This window comes from Muntiacus reevesi, chromosome 2 (genome assembly GCF_963930625.1).
Source record: "Muntiacus reevesi chromosome 2, mMunRee1.1, whole genome shotgun sequence".
NCBI classification, from domain to species: Eukaryota; Metazoa; Chordata; class Mammalia; order Artiodactyla; family Cervidae; genus Muntiacus; species Muntiacus reevesi.
Genome location: NC_089250.1, coordinates 199,745,946 through 199,767,380, shown reverse-complemented (window position 1 = coordinate 199,767,380; position 21,435 = coordinate 199,745,946). Strand labels below are relative to the sequence as shown.

Below are 21,435 nucleotides of genomic sequence, written 5' to 3'. Positions count from 1 at the left end.
TTGTGGAGATTTAACTTGAGAGACCTATCCTAAAATACTTGCTCTACTTTTAGGGGAACTTCTGGCATGCGGGAGGAAGGAGCTCAAAGTCTTGTAGTTAAGTAGGAAGTAGCATCGTTGCAGAGGTGCAGGGACGGGCTGCGTGATCCTCAGCCGGCAGAGACTCGTGGCTGAGATGAGGTGACAGGACTCTGCAGTCTAGTCAGGGGTTTGGGCCACACCTGCTCCTGGAGGTACCCAGTGTGGCCAGTTCCTTCTCTGTCCTTCGCTTTAGAACTACTATTGACAAGAAAGCGGTCATGTTTCCCTCCTTTTTAAGTCAACAGGAGGCATTCATTGCTATGCTGCATTTTTTTAAGCACTTAAGAAGATATTCTTGGAAAACTGCGAAATTGGAACATAAGGGACTGCCTCATTCTTCTTCCAACTGCATTTATTCAACAAATAGTTTGAGTGCTTATTAGGCACTAGAGATCCAACAGGCAAAAAAATAGGCTGCACAGGACTCCTAATTGGAACACACCCTAACTTAGTATCTGGGGTAAACGTCCTGGCTGCTTCGTCTCCCACAGCAGCTACACATGTTGCAAAAATTGCAGATGTGGGTGCTGCTGCCTCAAATCCTGAAGTCCGCAGCACGCCACTGAAGAGACTGCTAAAACCTTAACACGTACCTGCCGTGAAACGGCCCACTCATGGCCATTCTGTGGTGGTTCTAAGTCTTATTTTAGTATACGTGCTGCCGAAGCAAGCACTGTTCTAAGTCTTAAAGAAGCCAGAATGGGGGGGGCGGGGGGGAACAGTCCCACATGATTTGGTGATAGTGGTATTTAGCATCTGGGGGCATGTTCAAACAGCAAAGGCCCTTCTGGTCTAAAAACTTGCTATAAAGTTTTTTGAGAAACTGGTGTGTCCCTATATATGGGCAGCAAACAGGCCAAATATAGCATTCCAAAGTGTGTCAGTCAGAACAAACAGCAGGATCAGTGTGTCTGCTGTAGGCAGGTCCCTTGGGGAAAGGGTGGCTGGGAGGCCTGTCGTGACCTGTGTCTGGGCCCAGTGCTCGTCTGTCACCCCAAAGAGCCAGGGCACTCATGCACCCAATGTAACTATGGTGTGCTGGCCATTGCGGAACACTCCTCCAGGCTGGGCCTCGGGTCACAAGTGTAAAGTCTGCTCACAGGAAGCTCACCATCTGGTAAGGGAGACAGTGAAAAAAAATCCATGTGATATTTCACATTCAGCATCACCAATGATAACAAGCATTGATTGAGCTGCTCCTGAAGTCATGAGAGGACACGTCACCTTTGTGGTTTTCTTCATCAAACTGATCATGAAACGAATCCAGAAGGTGGGACTTTAAAAACACCCAGTGATGTGGAACAAAAAGGACAGGGCAACTACATTAAAGGAGGCCAGAGACACGTTAACTTCATGGGAAATGTGAAGCTTGAAAGGTTTGAGGAAAAAACAGGACATTTTCAGGACAACTGGACTCTACATAGGTGATAAAACAATGTTAAATTTCTTACATATAATCAGTATTAAGTCGTAAACTAACCTTATTCTCAGGAGAACTTAGAAGTGAAGCACCAAGATGTCTGCAGGTGACTTTATTTGGCTGTTCAGGGTGTTAGTTGTGGCATGTGGGATGTAGTTCCCTGATCAGATATTGAACCTGGGCCCCTGGCATTGGGAGCTCGAAGCCTTAGCCACTGGACCACCAGGGCAGTCCCTGCAGGTAATTTTTGAATGGTTCAGAAAAAAAAGAGACGGTAGCACAGTGTTAACAAGTGGTGATTAGGTGACAGCCCGTCAGCTATCCTGTTTGAAGTTTGTTAAAGAGAAGATAACATGATATGTATAAAAAAAAGTATATGGATGGCATTCAGCTGGATATCCAACAGTGTGGGATTGGTTAAATGGGAACAATTTTACACAATGAAAAATTGGTCTTTTATCTGGAAAGTGAAAATTGCTCAGTCGTGTCCCACTCTTTGCGACCCCCTGGACTATACAGTCCATGGAATTCTCCAGGCCAGAACACTGGAGTGGGTAGCCTTTCCCTTCTCCAGAGGATCTTCCCAGCCCAGGGATCGAGCCAGGTCTCCCACATTGCTGGCGGATTCTTGCCCAGCTGAGCCACAAAACAGACTAAACAGCAGGATTCCACTTCCATACAACACATAACCAAAATGCTAGATTACCACCATGTGGTAGAAATACCTTGGCTTATTTTTGTTAATCAGTGTTTTCTAAATATAAACACATTTTGTGTAAAAAGTAAGAAATCTGTGAAAACTGGGAGTGGTTCATTAGGAGCCGAGGTTTGGGAAAGGCATTCTGCAGCCAGCGAAGCCTGGGCCATGTTCTAAGGCTCTGCCGGGGTCAGCCCTGTGGCAGGGGCAGGAGCCACGAGCACCACGTGCGTACAGGTGAAATGCCATTGGTTCAGGCAGGGGTTATGACGAGGGTGAAATCCTGGGTGGGGTGGCCTCTGGTTAAAGCTGTGGCCGGGATCAGGTCACGAAGCACGGCCTCACTTGTCTGATAAGGAACTTACAGGCAGTAGGCACACGATTTCCCAGAGTAGATGCAGCCAGCTATACTTGAGCTCAGTGGTTGGTGGCTGGCTGTGCAAAGGGTAAACTGAAGGGGATCAAAGTGTTGGGTACTAGAAGAGCCCAAGAGAAAGATGCAGATTTGAGGGTTGGGATAAAGAGGAGACAGATTGCAAAAATACTCCGGGGACAAAAATAGCAGGTGGTCAGATGACAGAGGAAGTGAGAGTCTAGGGTGTCTCTCAAGTTCATGGCTTGGGGCTACTGGTCCTGGGTGAGAAGCTGTAGGAGGGAAGAGAAGAGGGTCAGACTGAAGAGGGATACAGGGGCTCCCCTGGTGGCCCAGCCAGTTAAGACTCCTTGCTTCCATTGCACCGGGATGCGGGTTCAGTCCCTGATCAGGGAACGAAGATCTGGCATGCCACATGGAGTGGCCATAAAGGAAAAATAAGAAGAATATCATTTCATTTGGGGATGTTGGACTGACTTGTGGGATACCCAATCCGATGACAGATAATGATCTAGAACTCTAGGCTGGAGTATGTGAGGTGCTTCCTCTGGACCCGCTCCCTCCTGCTTTGAAGTTCCTCTGTGGATACCCCGATTCTGATAAAGGATTTACGTGGGAATGACTGACCCTCTGACCATGAGATGGCCTCTTGGTGCTTAAGCCTAAAGTGAACTCTGTTTCCTTCAGGCATGGAACAGAGCTGGGGTAGAGAGCTAGAACTACATGAGACTTAATTATTTGAGATTTCTTTATCAAGAGTGTGTACTATTTACTGTCTCAATTTTTTAAACGGTGGCCAAGCAATAAATATCAAGGCTCGAAGTTAAAAAACAACTCACATATATATGTTAGTACCCTTAAGATAAATGAACCGGGAAGAAAAAAGAAAAAAATATGAAAGCAAAACAAAGTAGCCAAGCTCTTTCCTAAGTTCTCAACAGTAAGACCGGCATCTCGGAGCATAGACTCCGGGATCAGGTACATCTGGATTCTGAAGCACAGCCTCAGTCTGTGACAGGCATGTGACCTTGGCCAGGTCCCTTCTCTAAGCTTCCTCCTATGGGTAAAGGGGCTGACAAGAGGTGGTGGAGTGGTGACAATGGAACGCACACACTTTATCTGTCCCAGTGCCTGGCAGTGGACAGACTCAAAGGGATGATGTTAAACCACATGCCCACCGCCCCCCTCACCAGAGAGAGGGTTCAGGAGCACCCACTCTTCACCGAGGCTGGAGCCCTACAGGAGGTCCTTTCCCAGTAACTGACTTGGCACAGAGCATGAAGGTCCAAGCCCTGCCGGCTGGTCTGCCTTGCCGCAGCTGCTGTTTTCTGCAGTCTGGTGGGTTCACCTGAAAGCCCCCGACTCACAGTGAACTCAGGTCAACGGTAACAATGTCTCGGATGCTAAGGTTATTGTGTCCATGTGTTTGTGGAGGGCAGGGTAACACACCAGTAAGAGCCCTGTCTGGTATTTCTACTCCGGAATTCTTGAGGAAGAAAACACTTCTCTTCCCCTTGGGGTTGCGTCTGCTAGAAGCTGAGTCAACAAAGGAAAGCTGGGAGCTGGAGGGTCAGGCGCCCGATATGACGCCTAGGTCTGACACTGGACTTTCTGGTTACATGAGCCAAATCCCCTTGTGTAATTCACATGAACTGGGTTTGTCACCAATAACCGAGTCCTCAGTCATGGATCCCGGCAGTTGGCAAGTCACATGCGGGAGGGAGGCCAGAGGACAAGGTGACTCTGCCAGGTGGGGGCGCCAGTTCCCCGGCCACCTCCTCCGGAACCACAGCTTCAGAAGCCTGGTAACAGTGTAACACTCAAGACAGGAAGGGAAGAGAGCAGGGGGTCAGCATACAGATGATTAGAAACACATGGGGGGGAGGTTTCTTTAAAGGGAGAGCAAGGCTAGCAACGATCAAGTTAAAAGTATATTTTTTAAAAAAAATACAGGGCTCAGAAACATAAGGATTATTGATTGGGAAGAACCATTCTAGAAGATGTATTTATTAACTAGTATTACTAATTTCTCATCATCTACATATTAGGTGATATTACTGAATTGATCCTCGTTTTCTTAGGTGAGGTACCCGTGTTGTGCTAAGATGTAACAATGGCCTTACTCTTCTGAGATGCTGCTTATGTATCCACATAAAACATGTTATGACATCTGCAAGGCAGTCAAATGATTCAGCAAAATAAAGTATGCACGTGAAGAGAAGGCAAATGGAGTTAACGTTTTAACAACTGGTCAACCCAGGTGAAAGCACGATGTGGGCACTAGCATTTTTCAACTTTCTGTAGGCTTGAAAATGTACAAAAAAAGGGGGGAAAAAAGAAAATGTACAAAAAAGGTAAGACAGCAGGTGATTACAATGAGAGAGAGAGGAAAATGGTAAAAGTGGAAGAAACTTGAAAGTTAGGAGTTATAAAATGGGGGGAAGAGCAGGGAGGGGCCTATCAATAAAATACGACAGGCTAATAAGGCTTCAGAATAAAAATAGCCTCGAGACACTGGAAAAGGCAGAGGTTAATCCCAGCTGAAAACAGCCCAGTGGTGTTGGCAGAGGCCTCCTGGGTGGAAAGCACAGCAACTTCCTACAAGCAGGATGGGCTAGATAGACCACCTCGGACAAAAGCAGGCAGAAGTCCTCCTGCCCTCACGACACTGTGTTTGTGGGGTCCCCGCTGTCGAGTGTTCTGATAGCTACCCAGAGTTGAGAAAATGCCAAGGTATGATACCCCCAAAATATGGTATGATATTCAGAGTGGAGTTCATCTCATTCTCCGTCTGAGGAGGCTCAATCACCCTACCTGGTTTAAGCAGCCTGCAGTAACAGTTCAGAAGTGCCCTCTATGCAGACAGAAGATTCCCAGGGGGCATCAGGCCACGTACAGCATGGGGCGCAGCCTCCATCCCATAACAGTCAGAACCTTAAGAATCTAACGGTGTGGTTCAAGGATTATGAGGTAATGGGAAACTGCAAAGAGCCAAGAAGGGGCAGAGAGACCAGAACCTTCAGGAACATTTACCAAGTAGGGCGAAGAGAAGAGAGGGTCCAATGGGAGCAGTGCTGGGTCAAAACCAGTTCTGACAACTACAGTCACTGCTCGTGCCCAGGTCTCTGCTTTCGTCCCGCTGTTGGTACCAGATCTCCCTCCCTCCCCCTGGGTCTCTGTGGCTTGCGGCTGAAGCTGCAGCTCCATCTCAGTGTCTTATCAAACGTGTCCTGGAAGAGTGAGGCCTGGGGCCAGGCAGAGGAGGAAGGCCCTGACAGCGACGTGGCTGACCGCCAAGCTGGGAGCTGGACTAACACGGGGCACATCGAGTCGGGTCCCTTTATCAGCTATTTTCAGCAGGAACAAATGTGGATATACCTAAGAGCCAAACAAGGGAGATGGTGACAGGGTACCCCACAACTGGACAAAAATGACTCCGGGCCCAGTTTCAATGTCAATCCCCAGTACAGACAAGGCGCATGAAGAACTGGAAGGAAAAGGAGACGCAATTAATTATCAAACTTTAATTGATAGACTAATCTTACAGGATAAACAATAAGACAGCTAGTCAAGGTTACACTTTAAAAAAAAAAAATTTTCCAGCAGCGCAAATCTAATAGACTAAATACGTTCATCTCCTCCCAAACAGGCATTTGATTAAAAACAAAAACCAGAACAGAGTGTACACCACAAGGAAAACATGGTACTTAGGTACATTGTCAAATAAATCTGCAGAACTCGTTAGGAAAGAAAGAGAGATTCTTAGAAATTCAGAAAGCAGTAGAACCACCCAGCCTGGCAGGTCAACTGACCAGATGTCAAGCGCACTGGAGGGCTCCTGACCACCTGCGACTTCAGAAAGGCCACCCGGCCCCGCAAAGAAGGGAACAGGTGCCAGTCCTAACTGGCGATGACTCGATCACAAAGCCTGAAGACAAAAGGACTATCCTTTCCAAGATAACAGGTCAGGAGAGAAAGAGGCGCCCTCAGAGGATGGGGTGGAAAGCGAGCTGGCCTTGGCACACCGGGTCCTGCCTCCGGCAAAGGGGGCAAACCGAGTGTGAGCGCCAGGGACCCTTCCTCCAGGCACCTGGTGAAAGGGAGAGTAACAAGCAAGGCAGCCCCTTCCAGCTGAAATCCGGCAACTGAGCGGCGAAGGGAGTTTCCCTGGCCATCATGGAAAGCAGGAGCCCACAGAGGCCTCACCTGGCCCACCACGTCCACGATACAGCAAAGTGCACCCTTAGCTCAGCTTGACTCATTTTACAAAGAGCTGACACTACTTGCAAAAGGCCCATCATCGATTAAAACTGAACACCAAATAGTTGAATACTGAATACCAAAGAGCTGGAGCAAGTCTCGAGACCGTCTCAGAGTTTTCTGAAAAGGCTGACTGAAGCAGAGCTGAGGGGCAGGGACACCTCCTCACTACTCTGCCACGTGGCGGAGGGGAGGGAAGGAAAGGTTTGGTGTTCTGTGGATGGGCTGCCAGCTCCAGGAGAGACAGCAGCCTCACCCACCTGCCTGCCCTCGGAGCCCCGCGAGGGCTCCTGCCCCCGCGAAAGCAGTCCAGGCTGCCCCCTCCCCAGCGAGGACTCCGTGCGGGGAGAACCCTGAGGGAGAATGAACCCCGTGATGCTACCGAAGGGGAAGGAGCGCCTGAGTTTGCTAACACAGATTCAGTCAGTCCATCCTGGACCGTAAGAAGATGATGACAAGCCCGCTCACGGGCCGAGCGACAGACTAGCGAGCGCTGCTGGGACCCAGGCGTGGCTCTAAGCAGGCGCTCCCCCCGGCGGCCCCGCTGCTCGCCAGGGCTTCCCGCAAGGCCTCCACGTGGACGGGGCGGCCAGAGCCCAAGGCCGGGCCAGCACGGTCTGTGGGCTCTGGAAAATAGTGCTCGAACAGGTCCACACGAAAAGATGTCATTTACAGTATGTATATAGAAGATCTCCAAGTAAGGAAAAAAGCACCATTTTTACTTCAAATAAAAAGGCTCACACAGGCTTTGGTCCTGTCTTGAGACGACACCGGCCTGAGTGAGAAGCGGTTTGGCCCTTGGGGAGCAGGGAGACAGGACGCACGCTGTCACTGGGAGGAGGGGGCGCCAGGTGGGGGGTGGGCGGGGGGCAGCCACATGAGGGAGGAACCTGGTAGGAAGGGCCTTGGGGAGCAGCCCCGCGAAATGGGGACAGGACGCCTGCTTCAAGAGTGGGCATGTGGCACTGTCAGGACAAGCCTCCGGGACAGGCAGGCTGGCCAACTGAAAGAGCAGCATTCAAACCGCGATGCCACTCCGCGAGGACACAAGGCCTGTCAACTGCAGAGCGAGGCTTCCATAAGCAGCAAAGACGTGCTCTTTCCTCCAGGGACTGTGGGCTGACAAGGACAGAAGAGCTACAGGTACTGCTCCTTTTGCAAGGGGTGGAAAACAGGCCATCTCCTGGATGCTACACTTCCCAGACGAACTTGTGCCCCCCAGAAAAGCGAGAGGAGATTTTCCTGCGTAGATCTGTAATCTGGCATGGACGACACCACGAAAAGCAAGAGTCGGTCTGGATGGGCTGGATTCTTGAACTACAGCTTAGAAGGGGAGGGCGCGGGAGATCACCATGAACTGGCTCACAAGGAATAGTCATCTTAGGCGAACACATGCTAATACATTTCACAGAAAGAAGGCTAACAGTCTAGAATCCAGAATGTGAAGTTTGGGACATCTCTTGCCAAACCTTACTATGAGGGCCTGCACCAGTGAGAGGAGAATCGCAAAGACAGCAGCAGAGCAACAGCGAACAGCACAAAGGGTATCATTCACCAAGAGACTGTCCCTCGTTCCAGAGTCAACCAAACCACTGGGAGACGACAGAACTTCACGTGGACAAAGGACGTTAAGGGCTAAACTTGGAAGAGGGAGAGCGAATCACAAAAGCCATTTATCCCATTTTCGATGTTGAAATCCATTGGCCAACCCACTAGGTCAGATGACTTCTTGAGAAAGGCAGCATCTCTAAAACTTGGGATGAAGGACACTTGAACATAATGCATGAGCAGAAGGACCAGATGCAGACGCGTCACTGAAAGAATCGTTGGACTGCTGAAGGATTTCTCAAAACTTCTAACGGAAGGAGGAAGGATCTGGGTCTGTGGCTGTATGGCTGTATAACTGGCTTCCACCGGGCTCCTCTCAGAGGGGCCTCTGTCGGCACACCCATGCCAGGCTGGGCCTCAAAGCCGAATCAGCGAGGGCTGCAGGCAACTGTCAAAGCGGCAGTGCCGTCTCCCCAGAGATCGGGGACCAAAGGGCAAGACGTTCAGACCGGAGTCGCTGGGACACACTGCGCTACTCAACAAATACCAGAGCCCGTGTGAGCATCCCGACCAGACCCCTGGCTCTTCCTCTCCTGCCATGCATTCACGAGCAGCAGCGTGGCGGGAGGGAGGCCGGGCAAAGAAGTGGTGATGAGGTACGAGAGGAGGAACTGACATCTTTGGGTTTTCAGAAACAAAAATTCCCATCTAGGAAGTGAGAAAATAAAAAGGGAAAGGATTCATTCTGAATCAGTGGACAGAGAAATATGGCTTACTAACCCCCACATTTTGCATACAATTTTATATGAAAAAGGAAAAAAAAAAACCCACCCCCAACTCATCACAACGCAGTCCAAATGTTTGCAACCAAAGAGTTATGAAAATATTTCAGGTGAAATCACTTTAAAAAAAAACAAACCAAAAAACCAGAAAGCTTTTGATCATCCCTTTCCAAACACAATTGGTAGATCTACTCTCAAACACACTTAAGAGTATTCCACACAACATGTTCAGAATTCAGATTTATTGATTTCCACCGTATTGACTTTTAAAAATGGTATGAAGCTGACTGCAAGAAAGGGAACCGGTGATTTTAAGTTAAAATTAAGCTAATGGTGAAAGTACATCACCTCTGGCTTCAGTCACCACATCACCTCAGATTGGATACAGATAGTTTTGAACAAAGTTCCAGACTCTGAAATCCAGGGATGCTGCAGGCCTCTCCCAGCTATGTCCTTCACTTTGGGTCAGTCTCCTGGGCCAGAGGTGAAAGTGCTTTCAAAAATACTGCCACTTCCCCAGCACAGTGTCTTTGATTGCATCCACATATTGAGTTGGAACCCAGTACACCCAGTAGTAAGAGGCTTCCGTGGGGCCCAACTGAAACGCCTGGAAGGGAAAAAGGAAAACCAAGCGGTACTTCAGAGGTCGGGAGACTGAGCAGGCAGCACAACAAACACGGGGAGGCTGAGCAGTGAGCTCATCATTTGGGAAGAAACAAAACAAGTGTGCACATGGGAGCATTCTCCTGTCAGAAACAAATGAGTAAATAAAACAGAAAAAGCTGTGGGAGCGTTAGGCATAGCCGAGCCTAAAGCGGTGGTTCCCAAACTCGCGTGTGCGGCAGGGCCAGCTGGGCGCTTGTTATATCAGACTGGGAGCTCCAGCCCTGAGACTTCCTGATTCCAGAGAGCTGGGGGCCTGAGGATCTGCACGTCTAACAAGTTCCCAGGTGAGCTGATACTGCCGACCCAGAGACCAGTTTGAGAACCACTGCCCTAGGCAAACTGCCACACATGCACGAGGAGACAGGAGTGTTGAAAGCAGCACGGTCAGAAATGATAAAAACCTGGAAACCACCTACATATCCATCGGTTAAGGGAACGCAAAATTAAAAGTGACCTACTCATATGAACGCTGGATTTACTTTTACAAGGTATGAACTGGATCTAGAGTGAATACAGACAGATCATAATGTCGAGCCAAAAAAAAGCAAGTTGCAGAACGATACATACCATGATACCATTTATGAAAACTGAAAAAACACAAAACAATACTGTATCTTGGTCATGGATACACGTGAAAATAAACGCATAGAGATGGGAAGGATCCACGTGATAAATCATGACAAGGGCAAAGGGGGCGGGAAGACAATGGGGACATATTCACTGTTGATGGATTTTCTTTTATTTAAAACAAGACTGAAAACAAGTTACAAGATTATATACAACAGTCATTTCTTGGTTGATGGATATATGGGTTTGTTATAGTGCTCTTGGTTCTTTTGGGTACTCTTTTAACATTTCTCTAAAAATGAAAAAGCACAGCCACCCTTTTCTAAGGTGGACTGTGAATCTAGTGAAATGGCACCTACAAAGAGGTAATCGATATCTTCATTAAGACAAAGGCCAAGGCACTTAATGGTGCTTAGAAAAGAAAGGGATCAATTAGAACCCACCTCTGCCAGCAACAGCTCCAGAGAGAAATCAGCATTTAAACTAAATGCGAAGGCATTAGTCATCCACACCACCTCCTTAAAATATGTCCAAAATGATCCATGCTACTTGTTGGAAGTTCCTTTCCCCAGACTGTTTGAAAACTGTGGTTATGAACCTTATGGAGTCAAACTGGTGGGACAAACTTTTCAAAAGGGAGTGAAGGGAGGAGCCCAGGTGACAATATTAAAGTCCAACTTTTAAAACAGAAAAAATAACTGAGCAGGTGAAACCAATCACCTGTAATCCTTTAAGGACTACACAGAGACTAGCCCGAGGGCCTGGGAGGAGCCTGAGTCATCACCACCTCTACCAGGAGGGTACCCAGGGCTGCACTGCCAGAACCCCGCAGGGCAGCACAGGGAACAGACTGGCTGGCTTCCTAGAGCCAGGAGCCCCGCCATCTGCCGAGAGAAGGGTCACAACTGGATATGCCCTCTTCCAGAAGTTTCCAACACCTCCCTCTACCGCCAACTCTGTACGCCAGTCAGCGGCCGCTCCTCCTGGGACGGGGCTGACATTGCTACCGCACGGTTGCCTCTTCAAACTGAGCAGGGTGGGCAGCCACACTCGCACCCTATCGCTGCTCAGGTCTCGTCCCTGCCACAGCGACTTTGGAGCAAGGTGGCCCAACTTCACTTTAAAGTAGCCCCTTCACCAGCGCTGGGAGAACGGAAGGGGCCGGCCTCGCTGCTCAGGGCTGCTCGCCCTGCTCTGCCTGCAGAGCCGGAGAACGTCTCCAGAGCCCCTGTCTGCGGAAGAGCAGCCGCTCTCCTGAGCGCAACTCCAGGCAGAACCAGGTCAAGGCCCCACCCTCCCCCAAGGGTCCTCGGCCACTCGAGGGCAGCCCCCCGGGTAGGCACCTCGTGGCAGAAGGGGGCAGCCTGGTGCTCTCACAGACGCCAAGGCTAGTGGGAGGTTCTGTTTCATACCTGAGACAAAACTTAAAATGAAGACCCACAAGCCATTAACCTCCTCTTGGCATTTATTTTCCTGGTCTAAAAACAAAATATTACAGATATGAGAGACTCTCAAGAGATAAAAATGTATCCCCTTTAAACTGCGTGAAGGTGGTGGGTGGAGCAGGGTTGGGGGGGTTGGTTGCAAAATCAACAGAACTAGGAGTAGATCAGGGATTAAGTTCTAAGAATTGGAAGACAAGAGGAGGATCTTAAGACTGTTGTCTTCTCAACACTGAGCTTTCTCCTCAGTGAAGAGCCTCTCCCTGCTGGAGGGGCAGAAGCGGGAGTCAAGTGCGCGCGAGCCGCCCGGCTACTTACCATCATGTGGTAGTCCTCGTGTCCTTCGATAGGCTCACTGACCACGTTTTTAATGGAACCCATGGGCAATTTCTCAGTCCGCTCTAAGTTGAGAGGGATTACAGAGATTATTAAAGGCCCTCCCCACCCCAGGCTCTACTCCTGTGACTCAGCGGTCCCTCCTCAGGGCTGACGGCTGGGGGACCCACCCCCACCCTCCAGGGACAACAGGACAGCATTCTGGTCAGTGCGCCTCAAGCCCTGTTTGGGAGGTGGGGACTTCCTAGGAGCAAATGGGGAAGAGGGCTTGGCAGGTGTGCATTAAAGGTTTCCGAGAGCATAGATAGAGCTATCCTGGTATTACTCTGTGGAGCCTGATGACTGACAAATACCCAGGAAACTCCCCTGCACCCTTTTCACCAAGCCCAGCCCTGGTTGAGGCCTTAGGTGCCTGGGATAGTCAAAGGGACCAGGAGGAGGCAGCAATATCCCCCTGCTACTTGTACAGGAAGGGGGCTGCTTGCGGTTTTAAGACCAGTTTCTATCCCTTGATCCTGCCCACTCCCCCTCCTAGTCTCCCACCCAGATCCACCTCACTCCCCTCCCCCCAGTCTCCCATCCTGATCCTTCCCACTCCCCCTCCCAGCCCCTTCCCACCCATCCAAACACACACACTTGAACAAGTTCTCTGAGAACGTCCATAACCTCTTCTGGTTAACTCTCAGGATGCACTCATCACATTGGGTCAGAAGACCTTCTGCAGCAAGTTTGAGGATAGCAGGTAAGAAAGAGGAGGCAGCGAGGCATGCCTGGGGTGACATGAGACTGGAGACAAGCAGCAGGAAAGGGGGTGGTGGCCCAGAAGCAGCAGACACCTCAGGGGCAGGGAGTTTCCGCAAAAGCTGAAACCATGCTGGAAAAAACTTGGGCTTTGCACAAAGCAAAAATCTAAAAAAGAGATAAGCTGACAAAACCCTAGGAATTTAGAGCCCTGGATTGTCATCTAACTGGTGGCTTGAGACATGTAACTTCTATCCTACAGGCCTTGGTCTCTGAAAAGGGGGGTGAGGAGATGGGGCCTGAAGATGCTCATTCAGATTTTGACTTTCAATGGCTCTAATACAGTGACCCACAGGCAGGATCTGACCAGCACTGGTCTTTTGAGATGGCAACTGTTTTAAACATCAGCCATTTTGATTTGTCCAGAGATTTCACACAAAAACATGGACTTCTGGCTTCTCTTGAAAACACGGAAGATTCAATAATCCTGGGCCCACATTCCTAAGTGACAGCAATCGGCTAGATTAGAGACCCGAGCACCCTACACACAGGGCACATGCTCCCCATGGGAGCTTCATGAGGTCACAGGTCCCATCTCCCGCCTGGAGCTCATTCTTCTCACTCCGCAGGGCCCAAGGCTGTTGGTACTGCCCCCCACGCATGCTAGCAAGGACAGTTTAAGCCACAAGCAGGAGTCATTGCATACCACTCCATAAAGCACCCGTTGAGAAAGACGTCAACTAGCTGCTGGGACGGTCACTTCAGCAGAAAGATGAAGCCAGTGGCTGGAAGCCAACTCCCAGAACAAGCCGTCCTCCTAGGACAGTGCTTAGGACACTCAGGGTGCAGGACTCCTGGACCCACAGTGAGAAGAAAGCTTGAGGGACCCTGACACCACCGCCTGGGTGGGAATGGAAGTCCTGGCCCTGGTCACCCTTTGAAGATGTGCACGTTCAAAGCCAGGTTCTTTAATGAGGCTGGTCAGCCATGAGGCTCTCAACAGCTCTAAACCCTGATCCACCAAATTCTTCCAGAGCTCTGCATTAAGGCCATAGCAGAAAGGTGGCAGCTCCTACGAGCTGAAACAAAACCTCTAACATATGAAAAGGAGGCTGTCATTAGCCCCAGCAGATCTGTCAGTTTCCTGTAGAACTTTACCACCTGGAAACACTCCCTAGGAACCATCGAAGGCTTACACACACAGTCCTCGTCCAGTTCCCCTACCTGCACCCACCCTCCCGGCCAGCAGCCTTGATCCCGGCCTCCCAGTAGGCTGCAGGAGTGAAAGTGCAGGCCAAGGAAGAGGCAGGGTTCCAGCAAGTTTGCCGATGATGGAGAATGAAGCCAACTGCCCTGCAAGGCATGAGTAAGTGAGGATCTGACAGAGGTGGGGCAGCGCATGACTGAAGAAAACTGATGATGTGCCAGGCTCTGTGGAAGAGAATGACCTACAACAGAGTTCAAAAGCTCCTGGGAAGACTGGGACAGCCCTTAAGTTTTATGCATAACTTGCCTTGCCCATGTAGTGAGAGTCAAAAGTGAAAAAAAAGACTGGGGCAAGGAATCACAAAATTGTTAGAAAACTCAAGTATCTTGGTGGTTTAGGTCTTTGTTCATTTTAAGAATCAGGGTTGGGTTAAAAATGAGAAACCTACTTTTACATTCTAAGATGATTAAAATCTCATTCCTCATCACTCCTGCTCCAATTATTTTCCCTAAAACTTTGGTCCCATTTTGGGATTCTCTGGTGACTCAGATGGTAAAGAATCTGCCTACAATCCGGGACACCTGGGTTCAATCCCTGGTTTTGGAAGATCCCCCGGAGAAGGGAATGGTAACCCACTCCAGTATTCTTGCCTGGGCAATTCCATGGACAGAGAAGCCTGTTGGGCTACAGTCCGTATAGTCTGTTGGGGGTATAAAGAGTTGAACACAACTGAGCAACTAACACCTCCTTGGTTCCCATTTTAAGCAGAATCATACTAAATGGCCTGTCCCTGAAACCAGCTAACCTTCACAATACCATACTTCACACCGCCATACTTCTCCTTACAGTTACCTCCAACACTGAATACCTACACTGCTGGCCAGAAACAGGTGAACTGGGCATGTCTGGTTCCCTCCAGGAATCTGACAGGGGACAGATAAGTCTGAGAGTAATGAGTGCTCCAGGGATAAAGCGGGTGCTCTGTGAACAGAAGCGGCAGCAGTTCTTTTATGGGGGGCGGGCGGTGGGGGTGAGATATCAGGGAAGGCTTCCTTAGAAGAGCATGTTTAAGTAGGACCTTGGAAGATTTTTGCTAATAACAGGAACAGGAAGTAGGCATCCTGGGCAAAGGCCCAGCATGACGAAACATGAGCTGTGCAAAGCATGGTGGGAAGCTCACGGAGTGATGCAGCTCAAGTACGCAGCATACGACAGGGCAAGTGGGACAGGAAGCCGGGTCAGAAATCTAAACGTGAACCCCACGGGTGAGAATACTGGACACTAGGTTGAGGCATCTGAACTTGGCTTTAAAGAGCCCAAGGTTTTTGAGCAAAGGAACCAGTGAGGAAAAAGCAGTGTGGAAGATGGGCAGGACAGAAGAGATCACAGATGGGGCTGGCATAAGGGTTAACTTGCTTTAACAAAGTTCACAGATGCTAGGAATCAACAGGCACAATAGAGGGGGAAAGAAAGAGACACAAATAATTCCAGAATGTAACTGACAAGACTCTGAACCATCTGGGGGAAGGGAAAGGGAGGACAGACGGAGACACTTCCCAGCAAACATCTCCGGACCCAGGCAGGGCAGGTGGGGGGGTAGCAGGGGGCAACCAGGCAAGGAGGGAAGGCAGGTCCCAAGTCCAGGCAGACTGATCTACAGGGGCCAGGCAGGTGACGCACATGAACAGCGCTGGCTACAGTAAAAGACGGACGGGACAGTGAGGACCGCAGCACGGTCCACCTGCAACAGCTACTTGGCTCCAGCTGATCTCTGTCTGCCGCGTGAAAACGTACGTCCAGAACGGCTAGATCTTTTGCTTCTTTTCAAGACAAGCCAAAACAAAAAACGAACAAACAAAAAAACCCTCATCCAGTGAGATCTCCTGACTTTCAGAGACTGTGTGTAAACTCAGAAAACTCTCGTCCACAGACAGGACCTGGCCCTCACGCCACATGCTTGGAACCTCTGGTTCTGGCTGCAACTGAAGAGCCAATGTTTGATGGACGTTTGATGGACTGAAAAGAATGAGGGAAGAGGGACCAAACAGAGGCGAGCATCAAAAAGCAAAATCTAAAGCATGCAAAGCACAGTGGAGAGAGATTCCAGACTGAGTAGCAGAGGTGAACCCGAGCCCAAGCCCTGCTGGGTGCCAGAGGCAGCGAGCCAGGAAGAGGCGAGGGCAGCCCATACCTTTAGTGCCGATCCACAGCTGGTCTTGTTCTAGCTTAAAGGTAAGCCTCACTTTCCCTCCAGACTTGTTGTACATGCCGGATAACGGCACAGCCGGCAGGCGCTCCTGGGGGCACAAAAGCATGGTAAAAGAGAGAGGAACCAGTAACACGGCGAGGCAGGAGAAGACAGGAGCTGAGGACATGACTGCAGGAACCTCAAGAAAGCAGAAGTGGAGCCTTTTTCAGAAGGCTCACAAAGGAGTTTGGCTTACCTGAGCACCCTTAACAGACGGCATCACGTCTTCAGGTTTTCCTTTATCCAACACTTTCCTGTGTTGCTATAAGTCAGAAAAAGATAATTACATGAAACAGCTGACTGCATTTCTGTCTTTTACTACTTCTTTGAAAAACAGGATGAAGCTTGTCCTGACTACAGATTATGGGTCCCTGACACTCCAGGGCAGTGCTGTCCAGCAGAAATTTCTGTGATGGGAATATTCTGTATCTCTGCTGTCCAAAACAGTATCCAAGACCACTTGTGCACTTGAAACGTGGCTAGCATAAGAACTGAATTCTTAATATTACTGAATTTTAATCAGCCACATGTGGCTACCATAGTAGACATCAAAGCTTTAGAACAATTAAGCTTTCCAGATTGCTAATTCACATAAACTCGACTTCCTTCTCTCCCTCCCCCAAAATCACCATTGAGAAGACTACACAGCTAGCTTAAGGAGAACCACAAAGCGTGCTCGCTCTCCTGACAGGTACAAAATGGGGACAGCCATTTCTGCCAACTCAAACTCACACAGAAACCTGTAAGGATGTGACAATCAGCTTAGCTCCCTAGAAGGGACATTTCTTCAACAAATGGAGATTCAGCCCACTGCAGAAATCTTCCCCACTACCCCACCCTCAACAGAGCTAACCAGAAAGCTCAAGAGCCACTTTTCCAAAGAGAAATGTTAACTACTCTACAGTCTGACAGTAAGCCTAATTCCACTCCCTCCTCAGGAGTTTGAAGCAGCTCATAAAGGGTTCTAATTAGGCATGTGGCCCCTGAAAACTGCTCTGGTCTGGCCCAAATGCCTAAGTCTTGTTTCCTCTCCATCTGTGGCTTTAGAGGTACAGTCGCTGTCTGGTCAAGCTAGAATTGTGGGTAATGAGTAAACATTTCATTGAATTTAAGTACCAGGTGGCCACAAGCCCGTTCAAACCCTCACTAGCATGGCGGAAACCCTCTGGTTAGGAATAACTAGAAAAGTGCCAGACCACTAGCAAAAGGTCACTCTACGTATCAGCCCCAGATTCTTGAACAAGCTGATGAAAAGCTAGGAGAATAGGTCCCTCTCATTAGGCCAGCTTATGTCTCATAACCGGCATCAATGGAACAAAGCTGTGTGGCTTAGAAGTTTAATTTGACTCATACATCCCAAGTACCTTTTGAAGAATTTTCCCTTCACTGTGGAGAACACTTCTAAGCCTGTTAAGCTACCATTAGTAACTCAAAACCTATATTTAAGAAGTCTGTTATGCTCCAAGGGCGTGACCAGGGGAAAGACTCATGTTTGACATGTTCCTATTTGACAATTTCATATGTCATGGCAAAGGAAGATAGGAAAATGGAAATGAACTCAACTGGTTGGTATCACCCCATATCTGGAGGGGAAAATGTCCAAATAAACACCTTTTAGATGTGAACAAAGGTTTACAACCCCTTATTTGAAACCCTATGGACAAATGTTTTGTATAAACATAATACAGTTTTAAAATACATTACATGATATTCTTTGCAGGGGTCTTGGAAAGCACCTGTCACCAAATGTGTTAACATTTCTAGGGTAAAACATGACGATCGATGCTAATTCTGGTCGGGTGTTGCTGCCTAATCTATAGAAACACTTTTGGTTTTCAGGCTTGGGCTTCTGGTAGCACATATAAGGGATTATAACCTGTAACCGAAAATTGTGGTAATGTTGGTCAAGGTCAGTCTACTCTCCACAGGAAACAGGTTGAGTTGAGAATATCTATTATCCTGGAACACACTAAGAGTGTCCGGGAGGCTCTGTAACTACAAGCGCAGTTTGCTGGGTGATAAGATCGCAAGTGACCGTTCTTTCAACCAGTTCCCTCCACAGTGAAACACTCTTACTTTTCCCAGTTGCAAAAAAGAATCTGAATGGCTACAGTGAGCACCAAAAAAGGCTGGATCTCTTCAATCTGAAACAAGCAACAGAGCATGTGAAAAACCAGACCCCCACTTCATGACCAGGAAGGAGGGAAGAAAGAAAAAAAAAAAAATCAGTGTAGTTATCTTCCAAGTCAGCTTCGTTTGGCTTCCTGAAACAGTCAGTTTCAGAGGGACTGCTGAAAGCTACTGATTTCCCTACCTATGGAGAAAAAGGCTTGTTGACTTGGGGGAAGCCACAAGCCAAAAAAACAAATGTAAGCATTTGTATGAAATGGAGGATTAATTCTAATAGTGGCACTTTTCTCTGGTGCTAAATAGGAGAGAAACCCGCATCTGTTTCCTTTCAATACCTTGTCTGAAGCCTGCCTTTACAAAGGCCTCATCCTAAAGTAGGTAGACTTGAGACACACTGACCCGCCAGACGAGACAAAGATGCAAATCTCAGGTAGTTGTCACCTCCACTCAACAGCCAGCCGCACCCAACTGCTGCCATAAATTTCCATCATGGGCCCTGTCCGAAAAGGAGCTTATTCTAGAAAGGAGACAACCAGCCTAGGCTCGAGAAGACAAAGCCTCACTCTTCCTAGGACCAACAATCACACAACAGACTCACTTTCTGCCTGCAGAGGGGCTCCTTCTTGTTCTCTTCGGCCTTTGCGTCCTGCTGGGCAGCATCTTTGGGCGTGTTTACTGCTAAAACATCATTTATCGTGGAGCCAACCACCATGATCTTGGCCCCGCTGGTCACTTTTATCTCTCTCAATGTCTTATCCTCAGGGACAAGTCCCTTATACATGACTTTCTGCATGGCAGGCGGGAGACCTTGGGAAAAGGCAGAGGACAGTGCAAAGAAGAAATGAAAAATATTCGTTGTACAACAGACTCCTAAGTGAAAACTGCTTTATTGCTAGTCACTGTTGTGCACTTAGGCAATTTACAACCTCTCTGAGCCTCCAGAACGTCATAAGAGTGATGACAATAGTTCCTTCTGTTTGGATTTGCTTTAAGGACTAAGAGATGGAACAAATGTAAAGCATTTAGTGCAGCACAAGGTATTAAGTAACCGATCAATGTGTGTGCTCAGTCGTGTCCAACTCTCTGCGACCCCATGGACTGTAGTCCACCAGGCTCCTCTGTCCTTGGAATTTTTCAGGCAAGAACCCACTTGAGTGGGTTGCCATTTCCTCCTCCAGGGGATCTTCCCAACCCAGGGATCAAACCTACATCTCTTATGTCTCCTGCACTGGCAGGTGGATTCTTTACGACTAGCGTCATATCAGGGCTTCCCTGCTGGCTCTGTCGGTAAAGAGTCTGACTCCAATGGAGGAGACCTGGGTTCAATCCCTGGGTTGGAAAGATCCCCTGGAGGAGGGCATGGCAACCCACTTCAGTATTTTTGCCTGGGAAATCCCATGGACAGAGGAGCCTGGCAGGCTACAGCCCACAGGGTCGCAGAGGGCTGGATACAAGTGAGCGACTAAACCTACCTACCTAGTGCCGTATCAGGTATTATTTCTTCCAAGTAGTTCCTGTGATTCAAATATTAAGTGAATGTCCACAAATATCACGGATATAGAAACCAAGAAGGTTTCTGTTTTCATGGAGCTTACAGGCTACCCAGAGAAAGCTTAAAAAGGAAATCATTTCAAATGGAAAAGTGCTGTAAATAAGATAAATCTACGTAATAGGAGTTTCTGTGAAGGGGCCAACGTGATAGCCACCAGCAGTGTTTTCCAAACTTCCCTTATTAGAATTACCTGAAACATTTGCTAAAAATAATTCCTGGCCACATTCCAGACCCACTGACTCAAACTCTCCAGGGGGAAGGGCCTAGAAGCTGTAAACTTAACAAATGCTTTAGGTGATTTTATTAGAGATGTTAAAAACAGGAGTTGGAAACTTGGGCCTAAGAAGCAGAGCTGGGCCTGAAACCCAGCTCAGTCGATTGGCTCTGATTTTGGCTCTCATTTTCCCCATCTGAATAACGGGCACATTACTACTTACTTCGGCAGGCTGTTGGTAGCATTGAGAAAACTGATGTAAGAACACAGGCAACGTGATACCTAGCACAGCATATACAGTGGGCAGGTGCGGCGGGGAAGGCTGTCAGCGCCACGGGGATTACCTGTAATTGAGTGAATCTTCTGTTTCAGCTCGGAGCCCGTGCTGTCCAGCGGAAACTTGACGTCGTGTTTAGTCTTGTTCCAGATGATCTTCAGGTCCACCAGCTCCCTGCCCGCGCCGCCGCCCGCGTCCTCGCCATTGCTGACCGAGGCCTGGGCCGCGGGGTCCCCAGGGGGCTGGGCCGGGGCCGGCTGCAGACTACCTCGCGCGGCGCTGGAGTCCTCGGCCGCCGCCCCCGCCGCGGCTTCGGCCTCCACGCAGTTGAGGGACCGCGCGGGCGCCTCGGTCGCCACGGTCTCGGCCTCCGTGTCCATGCCAGGCTCCTCCATGCCTGCAAGGGGTTTAGAGGGTGGACGGTCGCCGCGGGCTGGGCCTGGAACCAGACTCTGCGCGGGAGCCGCCGGACCAATGTGCCCGAGCAAGGTTACTGCCCCCGCCGCCCCTAGTGCCGGGCCACATCCCCTAGGAGCGCCCGCTTCATCCCGGCCCGACACGGCGCCCGCCACCCCCTCCACACTCACCATCCGGGGCTCCGGCCGCCGCCATGATGATTGTGTACAACACCCACCGCTCCCGCAGAGGCCGCCGGGAAAAGGCGAGCTGGCTGAGATTGGCCCCCGCAGCAGCCCCTAATCTTGCACAGCCTGGCCGGAAACAGGTGGAGGTTTCTATGGAGACCCGCCTCCTCCGCTTCCCCGGCCCGGCCCCTGCCACGCTTTAGCTTTCGAGAACCGAGGGGGGCGGGCCCGGGAAATCGCCCGCTTGCTGGGCTCTGCCCCCTTGAGGCCGAGTGGGGCCGCAGTCTTGGGAGGGGGGCGTGGACTCGCA

General features: G+C 49.5%; 1 protein-coding gene across 2 annotated transcripts; it reads right to left on the bottom strand.

The window, feature by feature from the left end:
* Nucleotides 1-420: 420 nt before the first annotated feature.
* On the bottom strand, nt 421-21,332 carry UBFD1 (ubiquitin family domain containing 1). Of its 2 annotated transcripts, none has more exons than XM_065924505.1 (7): nt 21,129-21,332; nt 20,609-20,938; nt 19,097-19,305; nt 16,565-16,630; nt 16,312-16,417; nt 12,155-12,237; nt 421-1,195 (listed from the first exon to the last, which is right to left on the bottom strand). In XM_065924505.1, exons 1-7 carry the CDS (start codon nt 21,151-21,153, stop codon nt 1,178-1,180), a joined length of 837 nt encoding a protein of 278 aa, XP_065780577.1. In that variant the 5' UTR covers nt 21,154-21,332; the 3' UTR covers nt 421-1,177. The 2 variants fall into 2 exon arrangements, with proteins under 2 accessions (XP_065780577.1, XP_065780576.1); XM_065924504.1 differs by lacking the exon at nt 421-1,195 and adding an exon at nt 6,076-9,768 and having other exon boundaries at nt 21,129-21,325.
* Between the last annotated feature and the right edge of the window lie 103 nt (nt 21,333-21,435).

What these genes read in the sequence shown, in the direction of transcription:
- UBFD1 (XM_065924504.1), bottom strand. Translation starts at nt 21,153, where the DNA reads ATGGCGGCGGCCGGAGCCCCGGATG. An exon ending in GAAGATTCACTCAATTACAG is followed by an intron (nt 19,306 to 20,608) that starts GTAATCCCCGTG and finishes CCTTTTCCCAAG; the next exon opens with GTCTCCCGCCTGCCATGCAG. An exon ending in GCTGTGGATCGGCACTAAAG is followed by an intron (nt 12,238 to 16,311) that starts GTATGGGCTGCC and finishes CTCTCAACTTAG; the next exon opens with AGCGGACTGAGAAATTGCCC.